At 44.2% G+C, this 17859-nt stretch overlaps 1 protein-coding gene across 5 annotated transcripts in view; it reads left to right on the top strand.

Moving 5' to 3' along the window:
- Positions 1-220: 220 nt before the first annotated feature.
- Positions 221-17859, top strand: part of BCL2L11 (BCL2 like 11) — a 43235-nt gene continuing 25596 nt past the window's right edge. The window contains exons 1-3 of one of the 5 annotated variants that reach the window (XM_061625544.1): positions 221-240; positions 499-589; positions 5155-5578. In XM_061625544.1, coding sequence (XP_061481528.1) covers positions 5179-5578 — 400 coding nt within the window. In that variant the 5' untranslated portion in view covers positions 221-240; positions 499-589; positions 5155-5178. Of the gene's footprint in view, positions 241-379; positions 590-3463; positions 3732-4238; positions 4307-5154; positions 5579-17859 lie in introns of those variants that run through there. The other 4 variants (XM_061625542.1, XM_061625543.1, XM_061625545.1 and 1 more) reach the window with 4 other exon arrangements.

Below are 17859 nucleotides of genomic sequence, written 5' to 3'. Positions count from 1 at the left end.
CCCCCCTTTTTTTTCATACTCAGGGTGGGTGAATTAGAATCAAAATCTCCCAAAAATAAATATGTGAATGAGCGAGTTAAAAAAAACCCCGACGACACCTGATTGACACAATAGTTTTGTCGCTTTTGAAAAAGAAACTCATCCCCAAAGAGTAATGAACTGCGTGGGTGCTTTGCTGCTGCGATCGTCTCAAGGCGAAAGGGCCGACGAGGCCGTGGAGAAACTCTGCTTGGTTCAAAAGTAACGAACTGCTTCTCATTCCTATCAGGGAAGGGGTGGGGGGGGGGAATCCCTCTGTGTGTGTATGGTGGACTCTGCCGACGCGCCTTAATGCGAAGAGTTGCTCAGGCGTTTCCCGCGAATTCCAACCAGCTGGCTCTCGAACCTGGCGGGGACGAAGTTGACAGCTACACCGACACCACTCTAGTTTATCAATCCCTCACGCCGGTCCCGGTTGCATTTTTTAATTCTCTCTCTCTCTCTCTCTCCGCCCCACAGGTAATTGGCGCCCGAAGCTGTCTCGGCAGGAGGGAGAGAGTCCCGGACACCTTCTCTTCAGGCGCGCTGCGCGGGATGGGAACCGCGACAGGCAAGTGGCGGGGAGTCCCTGCAGCGGCTTCGAGCCTTTCCTCCAGCCCGAAGCCACCGTCTTTGGAGGAGGACGGTCCTTCCCGTCTCTCTCTCGCCTTTATCCGGCTGCTGTCCTGCTGCGCCCTTTGGTGCCACCGTGCCGCCCGCGGTGCTCAGTGAAGCCGGCCTCAGGAGGGGAAGGGAAGGCCGGCCTGCCTGGGGCCATGTAGACTAAAAGGTTGGGCAATTGTGTCAAAACGAAGAGAGAATTGCGTGTTGTTTAAAAACCCCGAAGGCCCTGGGGGGGAGCTGTGTGTAATAACCACAAGAAAAAGTATTTCAACGTGTGATAAGCTGTCATCAAGGTCTTTATGGCAAAGGGGGAAGAAAGACGAAGAGAAGGAGGGTGGAGGAAGGGAGCGTCCTTAAAGCAATGGGGGGGTGGGGGGGGCTTCGTGATCTTTGAAGCCTGCCCTCTGGTTGGGAGAGGAAAAAATATGGGGGTGGAGGAGGGGGGTGTTATTTATTGATTGGCATTTGTATCCCGCCTTTCCAAACCGGGTCTTCAAGGCGGGGCTGTAATGGCGGCCCCCCTCGATAGATAGAGAGGGAAACCACAGCTTCATATAGTATTGTATTTTTAATATTGCATTTGGATTTTCTGCCCTAGGCTCCATATTTTGGGGAAGGAGGCCTCACATATATATTAGCACACTAACATTTGTAGCCCACTAGCCTAGATGTAAAGTATGGTTGTTGTGACAAGAGAAGGTGAGCATATTGGTTAAAATGGGGGTAACAGCACTGAATAAATAATCAGTTAAGGGGAAAGGTGCCTGAACTTAATGGGATCCCATAATAGATCAGCAGTGATTGTTTGGACAGGCAGCTGGCCAAGGATAGGCCAGTAAAAAAAAAACTGTCACCAATAAGACATGCAAAACATTGTTGGATTGCCACTTGCACTGGTGCCTCCAGTTTCAGAAGCAGAAGCTTGGGGTGTCATTTTTGTCTTTTCCATTTCTATCCTGGCTCACTCATCTTCCTAGGACCTTGAAGCAACACAGTCAGGTGGGGCAGGTTAGCCTGAGACATAATGTCTTGCCTGAGGCAAGTCAATCTTCATAAGTTGAGTGGGGATTTGAATCTGGGTTTCTCATACTCACACCCAACTATGCTACACTGCATTGGACCGTATTTCATTTTTGATGCATTAGGGCAAAATACATTTTTGCAAGGTTCTTTCAGCTAGGTTTAAGCAATAGATAGTGGTTTATTTGTGAATGTAAATTGGGAGATGTTTGGAGGCCTACAGGGCATGAACAAAGAACAATGAGATACTGTAGGATTGCTTGGAGACAATTTTTTGTGAGAGTTGCGTGGTGGGGACAGGACATTGTGGGAGCAGAGCTGCAGTGTTCTCTTTGTGCTCAGTGCATGCAGGGAGGATGAGTGGCTTTTGATGTGGTGAAAGCAGGAGGGGCATTGTGGAAGGAGAAAGATAGCATTCTTGTGCAAAGCAGGTCTACACATACATTTAAAGCACACCCAACGCGTATTAAAGCAAGTGACTTCCCCCAAAGAATCATGGGTAGTTTGTGAAGGGTGTTGGGAATTTGTAGCTCTGTGAGGAGAAAACTACAGTTCCCATGATTCAGGACATGGGGGAAGTCATGCGCTTTAAATCAGCATTGGATGTGATTTGAAAAATATGGGGGCGGGAGAAAAAATGGACAATTTATGAAACTAGGTGAATCTGAGGATGAGGATGCTAGCTGTCAAGGGAGTTGAAAGGAATATCCTGTAGGGTCTCCTCTGGGTTTGATAGATGTGCTGCTTTTAAGTGGTGGGAGAGAAGACTGGGCAGGTTGTTGTGGCTGCAAGAGGGCCTGTTTGCCAAAATGAGTGGACTGCTGGTGCTACATGCTGGTAGGCTCTGAACGGGGGACAGTGGGGTGTCTGAGCAGGCCTAACGACAGAGTGGATAGTGTGTGCCAGTGTGCTGATGGAGGTGAATGGGGCCTGTCGGGGGCATATTGGTGGACCAGTGGATTAAATGTGGAGATCTAGTACCAGTGCCAGCTGTAAGGACCAATGGGATGTGGTGGGGGAATGAGGCAGTGAGTAATATGTGTTGGGGTAGAAAGGGAGGAGGGCTGGTGAAGGGCCCTGTCGTGCTATGGAAGAGGAGGAGGAGGGCTCGGGCTTGAATCACATACGGTAACGGTTTCTGTTCCATATCCGTGATTTGAGGGTGGAAGAACTGGGCGCGGATGCTCCGGTTAAGGGGGTAAATAGCTTCTGGGTGTAGGTTTGCAGGAACGCTAAGCAGAAGTGGACTGCTAGTCCTTTGGGTGAAGCTAGGATGCGGGGGTGGGGGGCACCGGGGAACGTCTCCCGGTGCTGCTTTGCATCTGACCGAAACATGGCTTTTTTTCCTAAGAGAGCGGCTGCCACGGTCAATGTGTTGGCCGCTTTTCTCGCGTGTGTGTGTGCGCGCGTGCCGCCTCCACATTCTTGCATCTTTCCCTGCCGTTTAAAAACAAAAGAGGAATGTGGGTCGTCGGGCCAGAGCGTAGGACAGAGCTCAAGTGCCGCTGCAGCAGCGGCTGCAGGGCTGCGTCTTGATCATAATCATCAACACCGCGGAGGCGACTCCAGGAAGCTCCTGGGGACATGCATAAGAGGGAGGGAGCGAGGGACGGCAGGCCGCGCAACAGAGGAGGGTTGTGGCAGGGCGTGCGCGCGTGCCCGCGTGTGTGCATGTGTATGTGTGCGCGTGTGTGCGTTTCTCCCCCTCTCCCAGTCTTGAGTTTGTAAACACACTCCTCGCGCTGCGGTGGGCGGAGTGAGCCCGCCCCTAGCGCGACTGGATTGGCCTCTTAGTCTCAGCCAATGTTTTTACACTGGCGACGGGGAGGGCTCTTACTTCTGTGTTTGGAGAAGCGGTCAGAGCGCGGCGGTGCCCTCCCGGCTGGCTGGCTGGCCTGTGTTGTGCAGGCGGCAAGAGCAGCGGCACCGGAGAGTTGTTGTCGAGGGGCGCGCGCAGCGTGTGTGTGTGTGTGTTTGTTTGTGTGTCGGCCTCCGTCTCCGAGCAGGAGCGGAGTCAGTCGGAGGGAAGTTTGGGGCTTGCCTCGGGGATGACTCAGAAGCCATAACGCGTAAGTAGCGGCCGGGGGATGGGTGTCTTGTGTGCATGTATGTGGGATGGGCTTGTGCGCCGGGGGTCTCTCGGGGTGCGTGCGTGTGTCTCCACCCCTGCTTTTTATCCCCTCCCCCTTTGTGTTTTTGCGCGTCTCTCTCGGTCTGTTATTCTCCTGCCTTTCGCTCGCTCTCCCTTTGTTGGGCTTCCTAGGGAGAAGGGATTCGTCCTACACGGTCCCAGTCGGGGCTCCCACCCGGTGTCGTTTGGCAGCGAGGGCGCTTCGGACTGAAAGAGGAGTGATTTGGACTTGCAACTAAATTTCTTTTCAAGTCACAGCGCGGGGGTGTTTTCTTCCCTCCTCCCCTCCCCCAAAAGCGCCTGCCCGGACATTTGCCTCTGCATGGCTATTTTTCGCCCCTCTCCACCTTTTTGTTCTGTTCTTGAGATGTTTTTGCCAACTTTTTGTGTGCACGTCTTAAAACCGGCTTTTTTCTTCAACCTGTATGTTGGCTGCGTCTATCAGTTGGGCAACGATGAAGCGCTTTGCTTAGTCAAGTAACGCTGTACATTTTTGAAAGAAAGTAAATAAAGGTGAGTTGGGGCGGGTGGTGGTATGTCCCTGCGGCAGTGACCAAGACTGTGGCTCGCTGCTTACTTTTCCCCCTTTGGCTTTGCCACCCACTGAAACAAAATGTAAATAAGAGCTGCTGTGGATTCTCGAAAGGTTCCGAAATGAAACGTTTCTCTGCGTCTCTCTCTTGGCTTAGAGTAAAGGGAAGGATTTCGTGGTGGTGGTGGTAGCAAACCAGCCGTAAAAGGATGAAGGGAGGAGGAGTGAATAGGGGAGCACTTTGCAGTGTACAAACTATTGTGACGCACTTTACAACTGATTGCGCTTGCCAAACCTTCCAGACTTGCTGTGATCAGCATATTCGGTAGAACAATGGAGAGAGAGCCTGGCCGACTTCCCCGTCCTGCACAATCACGGCATCGACTCCCCACTTAACATTTCAACGCTGTATCTGATCCTCCTGTCTAATGACTTGGAGGGGGTTGGAGACCCAAGTTAATATTCCCCTTTCTTCTTAAAGCCAGTTGAAACTCCTACCACTACCTTGTCAGACTTGGAGCGCAGCTCAGCTGGCTAGCAAGTTCTGTCTTAAAACTTCTGTGGTACTTGTTTTTCCTTTCACCCAGGGAAGCTTTTTTTTCTGAGTGATGTTGGACTGGATAATGCATCTTGACATCTGCAACAGTGTTTGACCTTTCTTTTTAATTCTGGCATGCTGGTTAATTTGTACATGATATCCAAAGGGGACATAAAATGCACAGCGATTTGTATTTCTATTTCTTAATGACACCCCTGCAAGTCACCACTATTACCTGGTCTTGGGTAAACATTGTGTTGTCTTTTTTTTTCTCCCTTTTTTTTTTTCCAGGGTGAGAACAAAAATAAAGACCCAATGGCAAAACAATATTCTGATTTAAATCCTGAATGCGATAGAGAAGGTGGACAATTGCAGCCTGCTGAAAGGCCAGTTCAGCATCTTCGGCCTGGGGCTCCCACCTCCTTACAAACTGAGTACCAAGGTAATCATTCGGGCGAGCGGGACAGTTCATCACCTAGTAGTCCTCAGGGACCATTGGCACCACCCTCCAGCCCCAGTCCGTTTGCTACCAGATCCCCGTTGTTCATGTTTGTAAGAAGATCCCCACTGCTGTCCAGATCCTCCAGTGGGTATTTCTCTTTTGACACCGATAGGAGTCCTGCACCAATGAGTTGTGACAAGGCCACGCAGACTCCGAGTCCCCCGTGTCAAGCCTTCAATCATTATCTAAGCGCAATGGGTAAGCTAGACCATGGTAAGAAACTTTTCCATTCATGTTCTGAATTCATCCTGCCTGTAAAATCTGTGTTCCTTTTCGTGTTTTTAGCCTAATGTGAACTCTGACGTGGAGGGTAGTTAATGTAGCATACTGAACTGTGAGCCATGAGGTCCCCCATTTCAAATATTCCCTCTTCCATTAGCTCACTAGGTGGCCTTCTGCGAGCTTCATAAGAACACAAGAATAGCCCTGCTGGATCAGACCAAAGGGCTGTCTGGCATTTTGCTTCATAATGGCCAACCTATGGGAAGCCCACCAGCAGGACATGTGGAAATAGCACTCTGTGCGCGTGTTCTTTAGCAGCTAGAACTCAGAGGCATACTATCTGCAGTGTAGGGATAATACAACAGTGTAGTTGACAAATTTACTGAGACAATTGTATGTGACATGTTTGGAGCACTCTAAAGTGTTAAATGCTAGTATGTGCATGATGCTAAATGTGTCACTTGTGTCATGTGGTGGGGGAGAGCAGGATTGGGACTATGGTGTGCTGGAAGGGAGTTGAACCATTTCTTTCTCTAGCGTGAAAATTGCCCCTACCCCCCAACTAGTATTAGTCCTGGAAGTGAAACTCCCATTGATGCTGGAGCAATTACCAGCTTTGGGGATGGGGGGAAACTTGCATCTGGGCCACAAGTGGGGAAAAAAACTCTTCTAGCAAATCATGATCCCAATCAAACCCCCCTGTGCCTCCTAGTTACTATTTTAAAAACATGCATAAAACTGAAAGACGTACTTAGGGTCGGGTGCAGTTGAAGATGGTCACCAGAGCACCCCACCTGCCTGTTAGGCTTTTTCAAACATTTGAATGGGAGCTAAGTTTGACTTCCATCCATTGTGGCCATCCACCATCTTAACATGTCCAAAATGCTATGCCTGCCTATAGATCAATGAAATCTATAGGTTTCATAGATCTATTGTTCTTTGTGGATTACAAATCCATGATAAATAAATATCACAGATCTATGTGCTAGGGCATTCATTGCATTTTAAAATGATGAGCGGTCACCGTGGATGGGAGTTGAGCGTGGCTCCTGTTCAAAAGCAGCACTGCTGCCCGCTCCAACAGGAGAGCAGTGAATGGTGGTATATCTGGGTTGGGGCAGTGAGGGGCTCTTCCAGACCCCTGGAGCCCTCAGCTAGCACTCAGTCTGGTCATCTGCTGCTGCCAAGCCTGCAGTTATTGGGATGGGCTTTGCAGTTTGGTTTGCAGGTGATCAAGAGTGTAGATTACCTGTAAATTACAAAGTCTAGAAGAGCTGAATACTGAAAAGTGCATGAGATTGGCAATGGATTATCCATGTCCAGGCCAGTCTAAAAGTAAGAGGCTGCAGTGTTTAGTGTGAAATACAAACTTTAACTCTTATGCTGACTTGGGCTGCTTCAAAAGGTAATGCTAGTTCAGTGTTACAAGAACAAACCTAGGTGAACTTCAGGCTCCCCCCCCCGATGAAGCCTCAAAGAGGAGTTTGGAAGCTTTCACATCTGTTAGAGATGAACCACAGGCTGGCTTGCCATGTCATCTGAACCTAAAAAACTGTGGTTAATATTGACTATGATGTGGTGAAATAAGCCAAATTCAAACCACCTATTAGGGATTCTGTGGTTTAGGCTTCCTGCATCAACGAGGAGTTGTGCTAGATTATCTTTGAGGTCCCTTTCAATTGTGATTCTGTGAACAAGCCACACAAATTTAGCATCTGTGTAGGATTCAGATGTAATGCTAAACTGTGGTTAACTTACTATGGAGGTGGAAACATCTGGCCACCTTGTGGCTGTTCCAGGCTTGCAGAAGGTCGTCCCCATGGTTTACTGTTAAATGTGCAAATCCTGCTACAGTACACTTAAAGCAGGGATGGGGAACCTGTAGCCCTTCAGGTGGAAGTTGGGATCCAATTTTGGCGGGCCACAAGCTTCGCATCCTTGACTGACACAATGGGCTACTTGCTTCCAACTTTGGTGGGGGCAGAGGCCATATAAGCTGTAGAGTCTGACCTGTTCCATAAGCTTCAGCATGGTTTGTTTCTTTTGAGTATGTGAGGGGAGGGGGAGAAGAGAGCTCTCCTTTTCAGAAATACTTCCAGTGGTCTGATTTTGTGTTGTACATCCTTGAACCAGTTTATATTGGAAGCTGAAGCACAGACATACACTTAAGCTAATATATTCCCAAGTGCATACATACCCTTTAAAATGGCTAAGCTCAATATTGCAGGCATGTTTATCTTCCCATTTTTACCATGGAAACTGAAGGCACTTCCTGAAAATTCCACCAATCAGAATCTAGAAGAAAAAAATCCTTTGTTTTTTATAGCCTCTTACTGCTTTGGTATATTAAAACGTACTGTAGCTTAATTTTTTCTGGCATAGCTGAAAATGTAGAACATTCAACACATTTGGGGAAAACATCTGAACAGCCTATTGATTAGGGAATAAGATGGTAATATCAAAATAGAAATTATGTGTAACCTGCTTGTAACTTGTTTTATAAGATTGTTGGTGAAATGTGTACAGAATAGTTGTTGCTGTTCTTCCACCACACAGAGGCTTTGTTGCCTTTTAAGAGTTGTATGATAGGTAGAAATTCAACAATGCTGCTTTTCCTGGCATGGAGATCAAGTGGTGGGGAGAGCTGATTTTTCAACTCTATAACTGTTTAAAATGCAGAGAAGCAGGGTGGGAGGTGATAACCCCAACAAGGAATGAACCTAACATGTGAAAAGGGACTTTGTGCACTCCTGGAGGTCAAACATGTAAATAAACACATGCTTCTGGTAGCATGTCTGTGTTTGGTGTTAATTTTAAGGTATTTGTGTTATTCAGGGGAACCTCACAAAGCATTTTACATTTAAAAAAAGCAATACAGCCGCTATTAAAACTATATAGTAAAACAGCAAAATATGCTATATGGATAACTTTTTGTTGAAAGCTAGGTCTCTCCTACCCCCAGGGCAAGATGGTTCTTGAGTAGCCCTGTGGTGGTAGTCGGGGGAGGGAGAGTCCACATCAGCTGGAACCATTGGTGGGGGGGTAGATGGTTTACTTTAAAAATGAAACTGTTTCACCAGAAGTGGGTGCTACTCAGGACTCTTTATCTTTATTTATTTTTATTTTATTTCTTGCACTTTTCTGAGGAGCCGGGGAATGTGATTGCATGTAATGAGAAGGTAATAAAATGTCAACACTTTTTAAAATTAATATATATGTAGGCTATGCCTACTTAAATTCTTTTCCTAAATGGCAACCCAGCCAAAAAGTCTGAACATTCTTGTGGCAGATGGACAGGAAGATTTAACAGGCCTCCCAGGGGAAAAGAATTCCACAGTCCTGGAGCAGCTACCAAAGATGCCACTCTGTATTCTTGTTGCTTAGATGACTTGGCTGATATTTGATCACTGTACAGATGTGTTTAGCTTGTATTTGTTGGTGGTATTGCAGCATAATCCTGCACATTTTACTCAGATGTCCCATTAGGGTCAATGGAATGTACACCGCCATGAGTATAATTGGGATTCCAGTTTGAATCCATTGTCCTCCTGAGATAAATAGTTTGGAATTCCCACATTCTTTTTTGCAAGCAATAGAGTTCTGCTGCTTTTTCAGCTCCGTTGTGCCGATAAATTAGGGTAGACTTCCGTAGGTAGGTGCAAACAGTACAGTGGAGATACAAGGTCTTCTGTGGTGTTGCTTCTGCCTCCTTCATGTATACTTAGAGTAGGGGAGGAAAATATGCCCCGTCTCCTATGCACAACAGGAGGCTACAATCCCAACTGCCTGTGATGATTGTGCTTGGAGTTGCTACACCAGTCTCTCTTCTACAGCCTCTCTTCTTCCATAAGGTCCATCCACTTGGAATTTTAGGTCATGCTGTGTGCCACCATTCTTTTTCCTTATTTTTTATTATTTGATTTATATCCTGCCCTTCCTCCCTGCAGGAGCTTGCTGTGGGCAAGAATAAACTGCTAGGTGAATCCTTTGTCACTGGTATATGTTCATGAAAGTTTGGCAAAGTCATAATAAGCCATTTAGTTAGCAATATGTGATCTGCAGACAGCAAAGGGTCCAGAAGTACTTGCATGTGGTCTGCAGCCTCTGTTTATAATCCTGGGAATCCACAATTAATTTTTAAATGTATACTGCTGGCTCTCATGATTGCAGAGAGAAATTGGGAAGTAGAAATGTAAAAACATTTTTAAAAGAAAATTGGGAGGAGAGTGTCAACATTTTTCTGTAAGTTGCATTTTTGACTCTTACTCCATCTACATATCCTATGAAGAAAAGTCTGAGTAACAGTTTTGTTCACCTTGCTGTGATTTGGGATTCCCAAGGACAATGCACATGTAGCTCAAATGTGCAAACTGGCAATAGCCTAGCTGTTTCAAGTCTTCCAATTCTGTTTTATAAAGCAGCTGGAATTACAAGGTGGTAGAGCACCATTTCAGCTCTATAGTAGTATTTTGGCTATTGTTTTCATCCATATCCTTGCAAGTTCTCAGTTTTTCCTTTCTGCAGATAAGTCTGCAAGATAACTTTTTTTGGTAAGCAGCGCTGCTTTAATAATAAGGGTTGCTCATGATTGTTGTTTGCCATGTATGCATGAGAGATCATGCAGAATGAACCATTCAGAATTCACTGGGCAAGCTAGCTACACACCTGCTATGGCAAGTAATAGTGCTTGTGAGGCTTAATCCTATGGCCATTTACGATGACAGTATGTATAGCAGAGATTTTACTTTTTATATAGCCTTTTCTCTTAAAATACTAGTTTGTGAAAGCATTTTTGTAGCTTCAGGCAAAGTTTACATCTTGAGTTTACAGTGATGAAGGGGAGGGGAAATTTCTGCATTGTGCAGTTCATATAACCACTTCCCTTTCTTCGTATTCCAGGTGAAAGTTGATTTTAAGTATGACGTTTTCAGTAGACTTTTTGTTTATAAGTCAACATTTCAATAAAAAGTATCATATTTGTGAAACTGAGATAAGACTGCATGTTAAAAAGTTTATTTGAATAGTAAAGTCTGAAAAGCGTTGCAATACAAAAATATGTACATAGTGATGGCAAAGGCGCAAAGTAGTTATGGGATTTTAATGGATTTTATTTACTGTTTTGTTTGTTGCATTGCCCTGAAATTTAAAAAAAAAAGGTGAAGGGTGCTCTGAAAATGTGTTAAAACAAATAGTAAAATGCCCTTCAATACTCTGGGGATTACTACAGTTCTTAGAGATTAATTCAGCTTTCACAAGCTCACCAGAAAGTGCGCTGTGCAGACAAAATATACAATCTAGATCTTCAGATAAGGCTGAGATATTATTTATGCTAAATTATACCCTCATATGCAACTTTTCCTTCATGTTTGAGAAAGGGAAAAAAATCTGTGCTTCCTTCTTGTTCTTCAGTTCTTTTACAAATTCATGAACACCATTCCAAACATGTTCTCATCTTTCTAGAAGTTGACCTAAAACTTGGCTAAAGTTTCTAATCAGCAGAGATTGATATGGATTCATACCTGCTGTTCTATGTACTGAAGGGCTTATTTTGTTTGTGGAATCCACTTTCATCAGAGACTCCGCACTGGAGGAAGTGGGGAGGGTGATTTTTCACCTGCTCCTGGTGCTGCCTCCCACACTGTTGTGGAGGTACCCCAAACTCTGGTGCAAAGTTTTGGCGGGTTGCAGGGAAGACAGAATCTGTGAGCATCGTGTTCCATGTTCTGCCTGTGGAAGCATCCAGTTAGTGGAGTTCTGCCCTGGGCAACTCTGGATCCAACCCATTATATTCTCTAGAATCATGGCAGCTAAGGCCTTGATTGTGTAGAGGTTGCACTGTAAGGTGCAACTCTTCTATGTCATAACTGAGTGGATTCTGGGATTTATAATCTTGTATCCTTTTTGCCGCTCCAGTGTAAGATTCAAAAACGGAAGATGCACATCTGGTGTCCACTTCTCAGGGGGTGGGTGGGATGGTAGTAAAAGATGTGCAGCTTCACTTTTCTTTTCTGCATATTATATCTCCGGATCCTAACATCTGAATTTTTGAGGCCCAGCATTCTGAAACTCCACTTGGGTGGCATTTTTAGAAATATGATTATTTAGAGTAGAATCCATGCTTTGGCTATAACCTGTAATTTGTTGTCTAAGAAACTTGATTGATTAGAATCCACGAGAAAGTAACTAAAAAGAGAATCTAGCATATATAAATATGACTTATTCTGTGATGCTATTTTTGTTGTATCTTAAATTCTACATCGCATATCCTTGAGATGATAACCCTTTTGTTTGGTTAATTGTTGTCCTCCTTGGACCCCCAAGATTTAAACAACTTTCGCCCAGTCTCCAATTTACCATTCTTGGGCAAGGTGATTGAGCGTGTGGTGGCTAAACAGTTACAGACACACTTGGAGGAAGCAGATTATTTAGATCCTTTCCAATCGGGCTTGAGGACTGGACACGGAACTGAAACAGCCTTGGTCGCTCTGGTGGATGATATGAGGAGGGCGTTGGATAGGGGAGAACATACTTTCCTCATCCTCCTGGATCTCTCAGCGGCTTTTGATACCGTTGACCACGGTATCCTGTTAAATCGCTTGGAGGGATTGGGAATGGGAGGCACTGTTTTACGGTGGTTCCGTTCCTATCTCTCCAACAGATATCAACGAGAAGCGTTGGGGGATGAGGTTTCAGACCCTTGGCCCCTTAATTGTGGTGTGCCACAGGGCTCTATCCTTGCCCCCATGCTATTCAACATTTATATGAAACCGCTGGGAGCTATCAGGAGTTTTGGGCTGCAGTGTCACCAGTATGCGGATGACACGCAGCTCTATCTCTCGTTTAAATCCTCACCAGAGTTGGCTGTGGAAACCTTGTCCAATTGCCTGGAGTCCGTAAGTGGATGGATGGGAGAGAACAGGCTGAAGCTGAACCCCGACAAGACCGAGGTGTTACTGGTGGGGGATAAGGGAAGGTTGGGAAACTTTGACCTGGTGTTTAATGGGGTGAGATTGCCCCTAAAGGACCAGGTCCGCAGCCTGGGGGTCATTTTGGACTCTCAATTGTCCATGGAGCCCCAGGTATCTGCAGTAAGTCGGGCAGCCTGGTACCAACTTCATCTGGTACAGAGGCTGTGACCCTACCTTCCTATACATCTGCTTCCATGAGTGATACATGCCCTGGTCTCCTCTCGATTAGACTACTGTAATGCGCTCTACGTGGGGTTACCCTTGAAGACGGTACGGAAATTGCAGCTGGTACAGAATGCGGCGGCACGCTTAATAAAGCAAAGCCGTTGCCGGGATCATGTCACCCCAGTGTTGATGGATCTACACTGGTTGCCAGTTGTATACCAGGCCCAATTCAAGGTGTTGGTATTAACCTTTAAAACCCTAAACGGTTTTGGCCCAGTTTATCTGAAGGAACGCCTCCAGTATCACCAAATATGCCGCCAAACAAGATCGGCCTCACAAGACCTTCTCTCGGTCCCACCGGTGAAAACAGCTAGGCTGGTGTGGACCAGAGAGAGGGCCTTCTCGGTAATGGCCCCCACCCTCTGGAACTTGCTTCCTTTTGACCTTCGACATGCCTCCTCCCTGATGGCTTTTCGTCGAGCCTTAAAGACCTTGTTATTCAGGCAGGCCTACGGGATTTCTGGGGTGGGTTAGGCTATTATGTTGTATTACTAACGGGTGGTTTAGATGTATTGTTGTTTAATATGGTGACTGTTGTATGAATATGTTTTAAATTGTATTTTATATTGTGTAAGTCGCCCAGAGTGTCTGTTAAGTCAGACAGATGGGTGACTAACAAATAAAATTTTATTATTATTATTATTATTATTGTTGTTATGTGCCTCCAAATCGACTACGACTTATGGAAACCCTATGAATCAGTGACCTCCAAGAGCATCTGTCATGAACCACCCTGTTCAGATCTTGTAAGTTCAGGTCTGTGGCTTCCTTTATGGAATCAATCCATCTCTTGTTTGGCCTTCCTCTATTTCTACTCCCTTCTGTTTTTCCAAGCATTATTATCTTTTCTAGTGAATCATGTCTTCTCATGATGTGTCCAAAGTCTGATAACCTCAGTTTCATCATTTTAGCTTCTAGTGATAGTTCTGGTTTAATTTTTTCAAACACCCAGTTATTTGTCTTTTTTGCAGTCCATGGTATCCGCAAAGCTCTTCTCCAACACCACATTTCAAACGCGTTGATTTTTCTCTTACCCGCTTTTTTCACTGTCCAACTGTCACATCCATACATAGAGATCGGAAATACCATGGTCTTTATGATCCTGACTTTGGTGTTCAGTGATACATCTTTACATATGAGGACCTTTTCTAGTTCTCTCACAGCTGCCCTCCCCAGTCCTAGCCTTCTTCTGATTTCTTGACTATTGTCTCCATTTTGGTTAATGATTGTGCCAAGGTATTGATAATCCTTGACAAGTTCAGTGTCCTCATTGTCAACTGTAAAGTTGCATAAATCTTCTGTTGTCATTACTTTAGTCTTTTTGACGTTCAGCTGTAGTCCTGCTTTTGTGCTTTCCTCTTTAACTTTCATCAGCATTCGTTTCAAATTGTAACTGGTTTCTGCTAGTAGTATGGTATTGTCTGCATATCTTAAATTACTGATATTTCTCCCTCCAATTTTAACACCTCATTCTTCTTGGTCCAATGCTGCTTTCCGTATGATATGTTTTGCGTATAGATTAAATAAATAGGGTGATAAAATACACCCCTGTCTCACATCCTTTCTGATGGGGAACCAATCGGTTTCTCCATATTCTGTCCTTACAGTAGCCTCTTGTGCAGAGTATAAGTTGCGCATCAGGACAATCAGATGCTGTGGCACCCCCATTTCTTTTAAAGCATTCCATAGTTTTTCATGATCTACACAGTCAGAGGCTTTTCTGTAATCTATAAAGCACAGGGTGATTTTCTTCTGAAATTCCTTGCTCCGTTCCATTATCCAATGTATGTTTGCGATATGATCTCTGGTGCCTCTTCCCTTTCTAAATCCAGCTTGGACGCCTGGGATTTCTCGCTCCATATATGGCAAGAGCCTTTGTTGTAGAATCTTGAGCATTACTTTACTTGAATGGGATATTAAGGCAATAGTTTGATAATTACTGCATTCCCTGGGATCCCCTTTCTTTGGAATTGGGATGTATATGGAACGCTTCCAGTTTGTGGACCATTGTTTAATTTTCCATTTTTATAATTTCCATTCCTAATTCTTCACTGTTCCCTACTTTTGCATTCCAATTCCCTGTGATTATCAGCACATCTTGTTTTGGGGTGTGATCAATTTCTTCCTGTACTTCTGCGTAAAATCTCTCCAATTCCTCTTCTGCATTTGCCGTCGGAGCATAGACTTGGATGATGTTTATGTTAATAGGTTTCCCATTTAATCTCATTGATATCACTCGCTCAGACCTTGCATTGTAGCTCCTAATTGCTCTTGCTCATCACTTCTCACTATTAAAGCAACCACATTTCTTCTTAATTTCTCATTTCCTACATAAAATATTTTGTAGTTGCCTCATTGGAAATGTCCCATTCCCATCCATTTTAGTTCTCTCACACCAAGTATTGTAATGTTGATATGTTCCATTTCTTGCTTGACAATTTCTAACTTTTCCTGGTTCATGCTTCTCACATTGCATGTTCCTATTGTGTGTGTCGTACAACTCCGGACTCTCCTTTCACATCTGTGCACTTCAGCCTCTGGGCTTCCTTTTGGCTTTGACCCAGCTACATCATTAGTCACAGCACTACTCGTACTTGTCCTTTGTTCTTCCCCAGTAGCTCGGTGAGCGCCTTCTGACCTGGAGGTCTCATCATCCAGCACTATCTCGTGTTGCATTTTGGATACTCTGTTCATAGGGTTTTCGTGGTAAGAGATATTCAGAGGTGGTTTACCATTGCCTTCCTCTGAGTTTGGGTGCATCTTAGTCTGGTGTTTCAGCTTTAACCATTCCGCCTTGGGTGCCCCTGCTAGGAGTCTAGCCTTTTGCTCTAGACTCCTGACGGCATTGCTGTCAGCTTCTTCAACACACTCAAACCCTCTCACCACGTTAAGGTGTGCATCCGAAGAGGAGGGTTTGGTTAATATCACACCAGAATGCAGATTTGTGTTTCACCATACAAAAAATTCACAGTATATGGGTCATAGCTGCCCAGTTTTCTCTGTGGAGAGATTTTTTTTCTTGTGGATGCATACAATTCTATGAGCTATGCAGACTAGACCCAAGTGCACGACTTAATGGGAAAGTTAAGTGGTCATAGCAACACGGGCAGCCTTTTAGGTAATATAATAGTAATGGGCATTCATATAGTATAAGCAAACTTTTTGGTTTCTTTTTGTATCATGTTCAAGCAGGTGAATTTTCGTGTGTGTGTAGTGATGTGTGAACTGACAATATCATTATTTGCAATTTGTTTGCCCAAGCTGCAAATTCTGTTTCCTACTTTGAAATCTTGTAACTTCAGATTTAAACTTGTAGCATGAGATTATCTGAAGGTGCTTTAGCCATTGTTTTCTTTATATTTTTAAACTTTCGGAGGGGCGTTTACCTTTTAAGTAGAGGCTAGGAAGTGCCACTCATGCTGTGCGCTTTAAACATGGGGCCAGAATTATCCCTTATCATTACATGGGGCAACTGTTGGTTTGTAGCCAAAGTTAGTTATACTTGGAGTAGACGATTGAAATTAATAGACTTGACCAGTTTGAGTCCTCTGTTTTCAGTGGATCTACAATGAGTGTGACTAACTTTGGATGTGACCAATTTTTTGTACAGTTACCAGAGACAACATTACATGAGCATGTAGCTTTTACCATTGTTGGTTTAAAGAAAAATTTTAAAGGTTAAAGCTCCATTAAACTACCTTTACATTACTGTAAATTTACTAAGACATCCACCTGCATGCAGACAATGCAGGTGTATAAAATAATGTAACTCAATCTTGGTTTGAATTATTTTTATATGTATATATGAATTATGAACATACTACATTTGACTTAGGAACCGACTAATTTCAAGTTTTGGCAGCTTCATTAATACACCCAATAAAGAACTTCTGCTGATTTTAATGGAGTGTGGCTTGTATCAAATAGAGTTGTAGCAGTGTTTTCCTTTCACACTCCTGGGATGCTGCTGCTACACTTGCTGGAGTTCACTAGAGGTCCTTCTGACTCTAATCCAACATGTGCTGGCAGCTGGAAACAGCCAAAGTTTTGCTTACTCCACAGGCAGCTGAATGACCTCTCTGCCAACCCTCGTGCTATTTCTTGCTCCTTCTACAGGCAGGAGATGGTGTGAGGCAGAAAGTGGGTTACTCCCTATAAGTGGTTAGTTCAGCTGCTTTAATAGTCATCCTTTGGCCTGCAAAGAAAAAAAACAAGTAGTTTCTCTTGTATCATAAGACTTGCATATTCTAAAGAAGAAAACACATGAGTTTTTTAGACATGAGTTTGGGATGTGATTGATATACTTTGTGGTGATGAGTTATTTGAAAAATGTGTCTGCATAGTGCTGGAAACAAAAAATAAGTTGTATCTCGGATTTGGTTTTGTAGTCTAGAATGTAGTGAAACTGGAAATCCTACTGTTGTTCAGGTGCATATAATAGGATGTTGATTGGAATTGCGATATTGTCTGAATGTGAGAATTTGCTTATGTTAAGTGGTATGGGAAAATCGTACACGGTTTCTTGCCTCGATATATGAAAAATAAGAGGGCATTTAGAATGACTTGAATAGATCTAACAAATCAGTGATGACTGGTGTTTAAACAAGGTTTTCAATTTGGCCATGTAGGCCTAAGTAAAGAATCCTTAGGAATCGGGAGAAGAGAAAATAGTTGTTTCCAGAAAATATTGTTCAAGTGGTGGTAATTTTGAGCCACCTTACGCTATCATTATTGTGTAGGCTAGCTTCAAGTAGTGCTTGCAGAGAGTAAGTACTTTAGGACTTAACAAGAAGTGTGGGCTGTTAGTTCCCACAGCTGTTAGTGGCTGTTTCCAGAAGTATCCGGATATTTTTAAGAGTGTGACTTTTGAGATAGACACCATGTGTGAAGAGGAGTAATTTGTTTGCAGCAAAGTTCTTTTTTAATGCAGCTGCATGTCAGGTTAACCTGAATTCATTATGTATCTGCAAAAATTGGGGAAAGCTTTCCAAACTTTTTTTGAAGACTTTTAATACATCCATGTGTATTCAGATCTGTGATACATTGTGCAGTACACATCTGTGCATTTGTTGATCAAAA

The sequence above is a fragment of the Rhineura floridana genome, chromosome 4 (assembly GCF_030035675.1).
Source record: "Rhineura floridana isolate rRhiFlo1 chromosome 4, rRhiFlo1.hap2, whole genome shotgun sequence".
Classification (NCBI taxonomy): Eukaryota; Metazoa; Chordata; class Lepidosauria; order Squamata; family Rhineuridae; genus Rhineura; species Rhineura floridana.
This window is presented reverse-complemented; position numbering and strand designations above follow the sequence as displayed.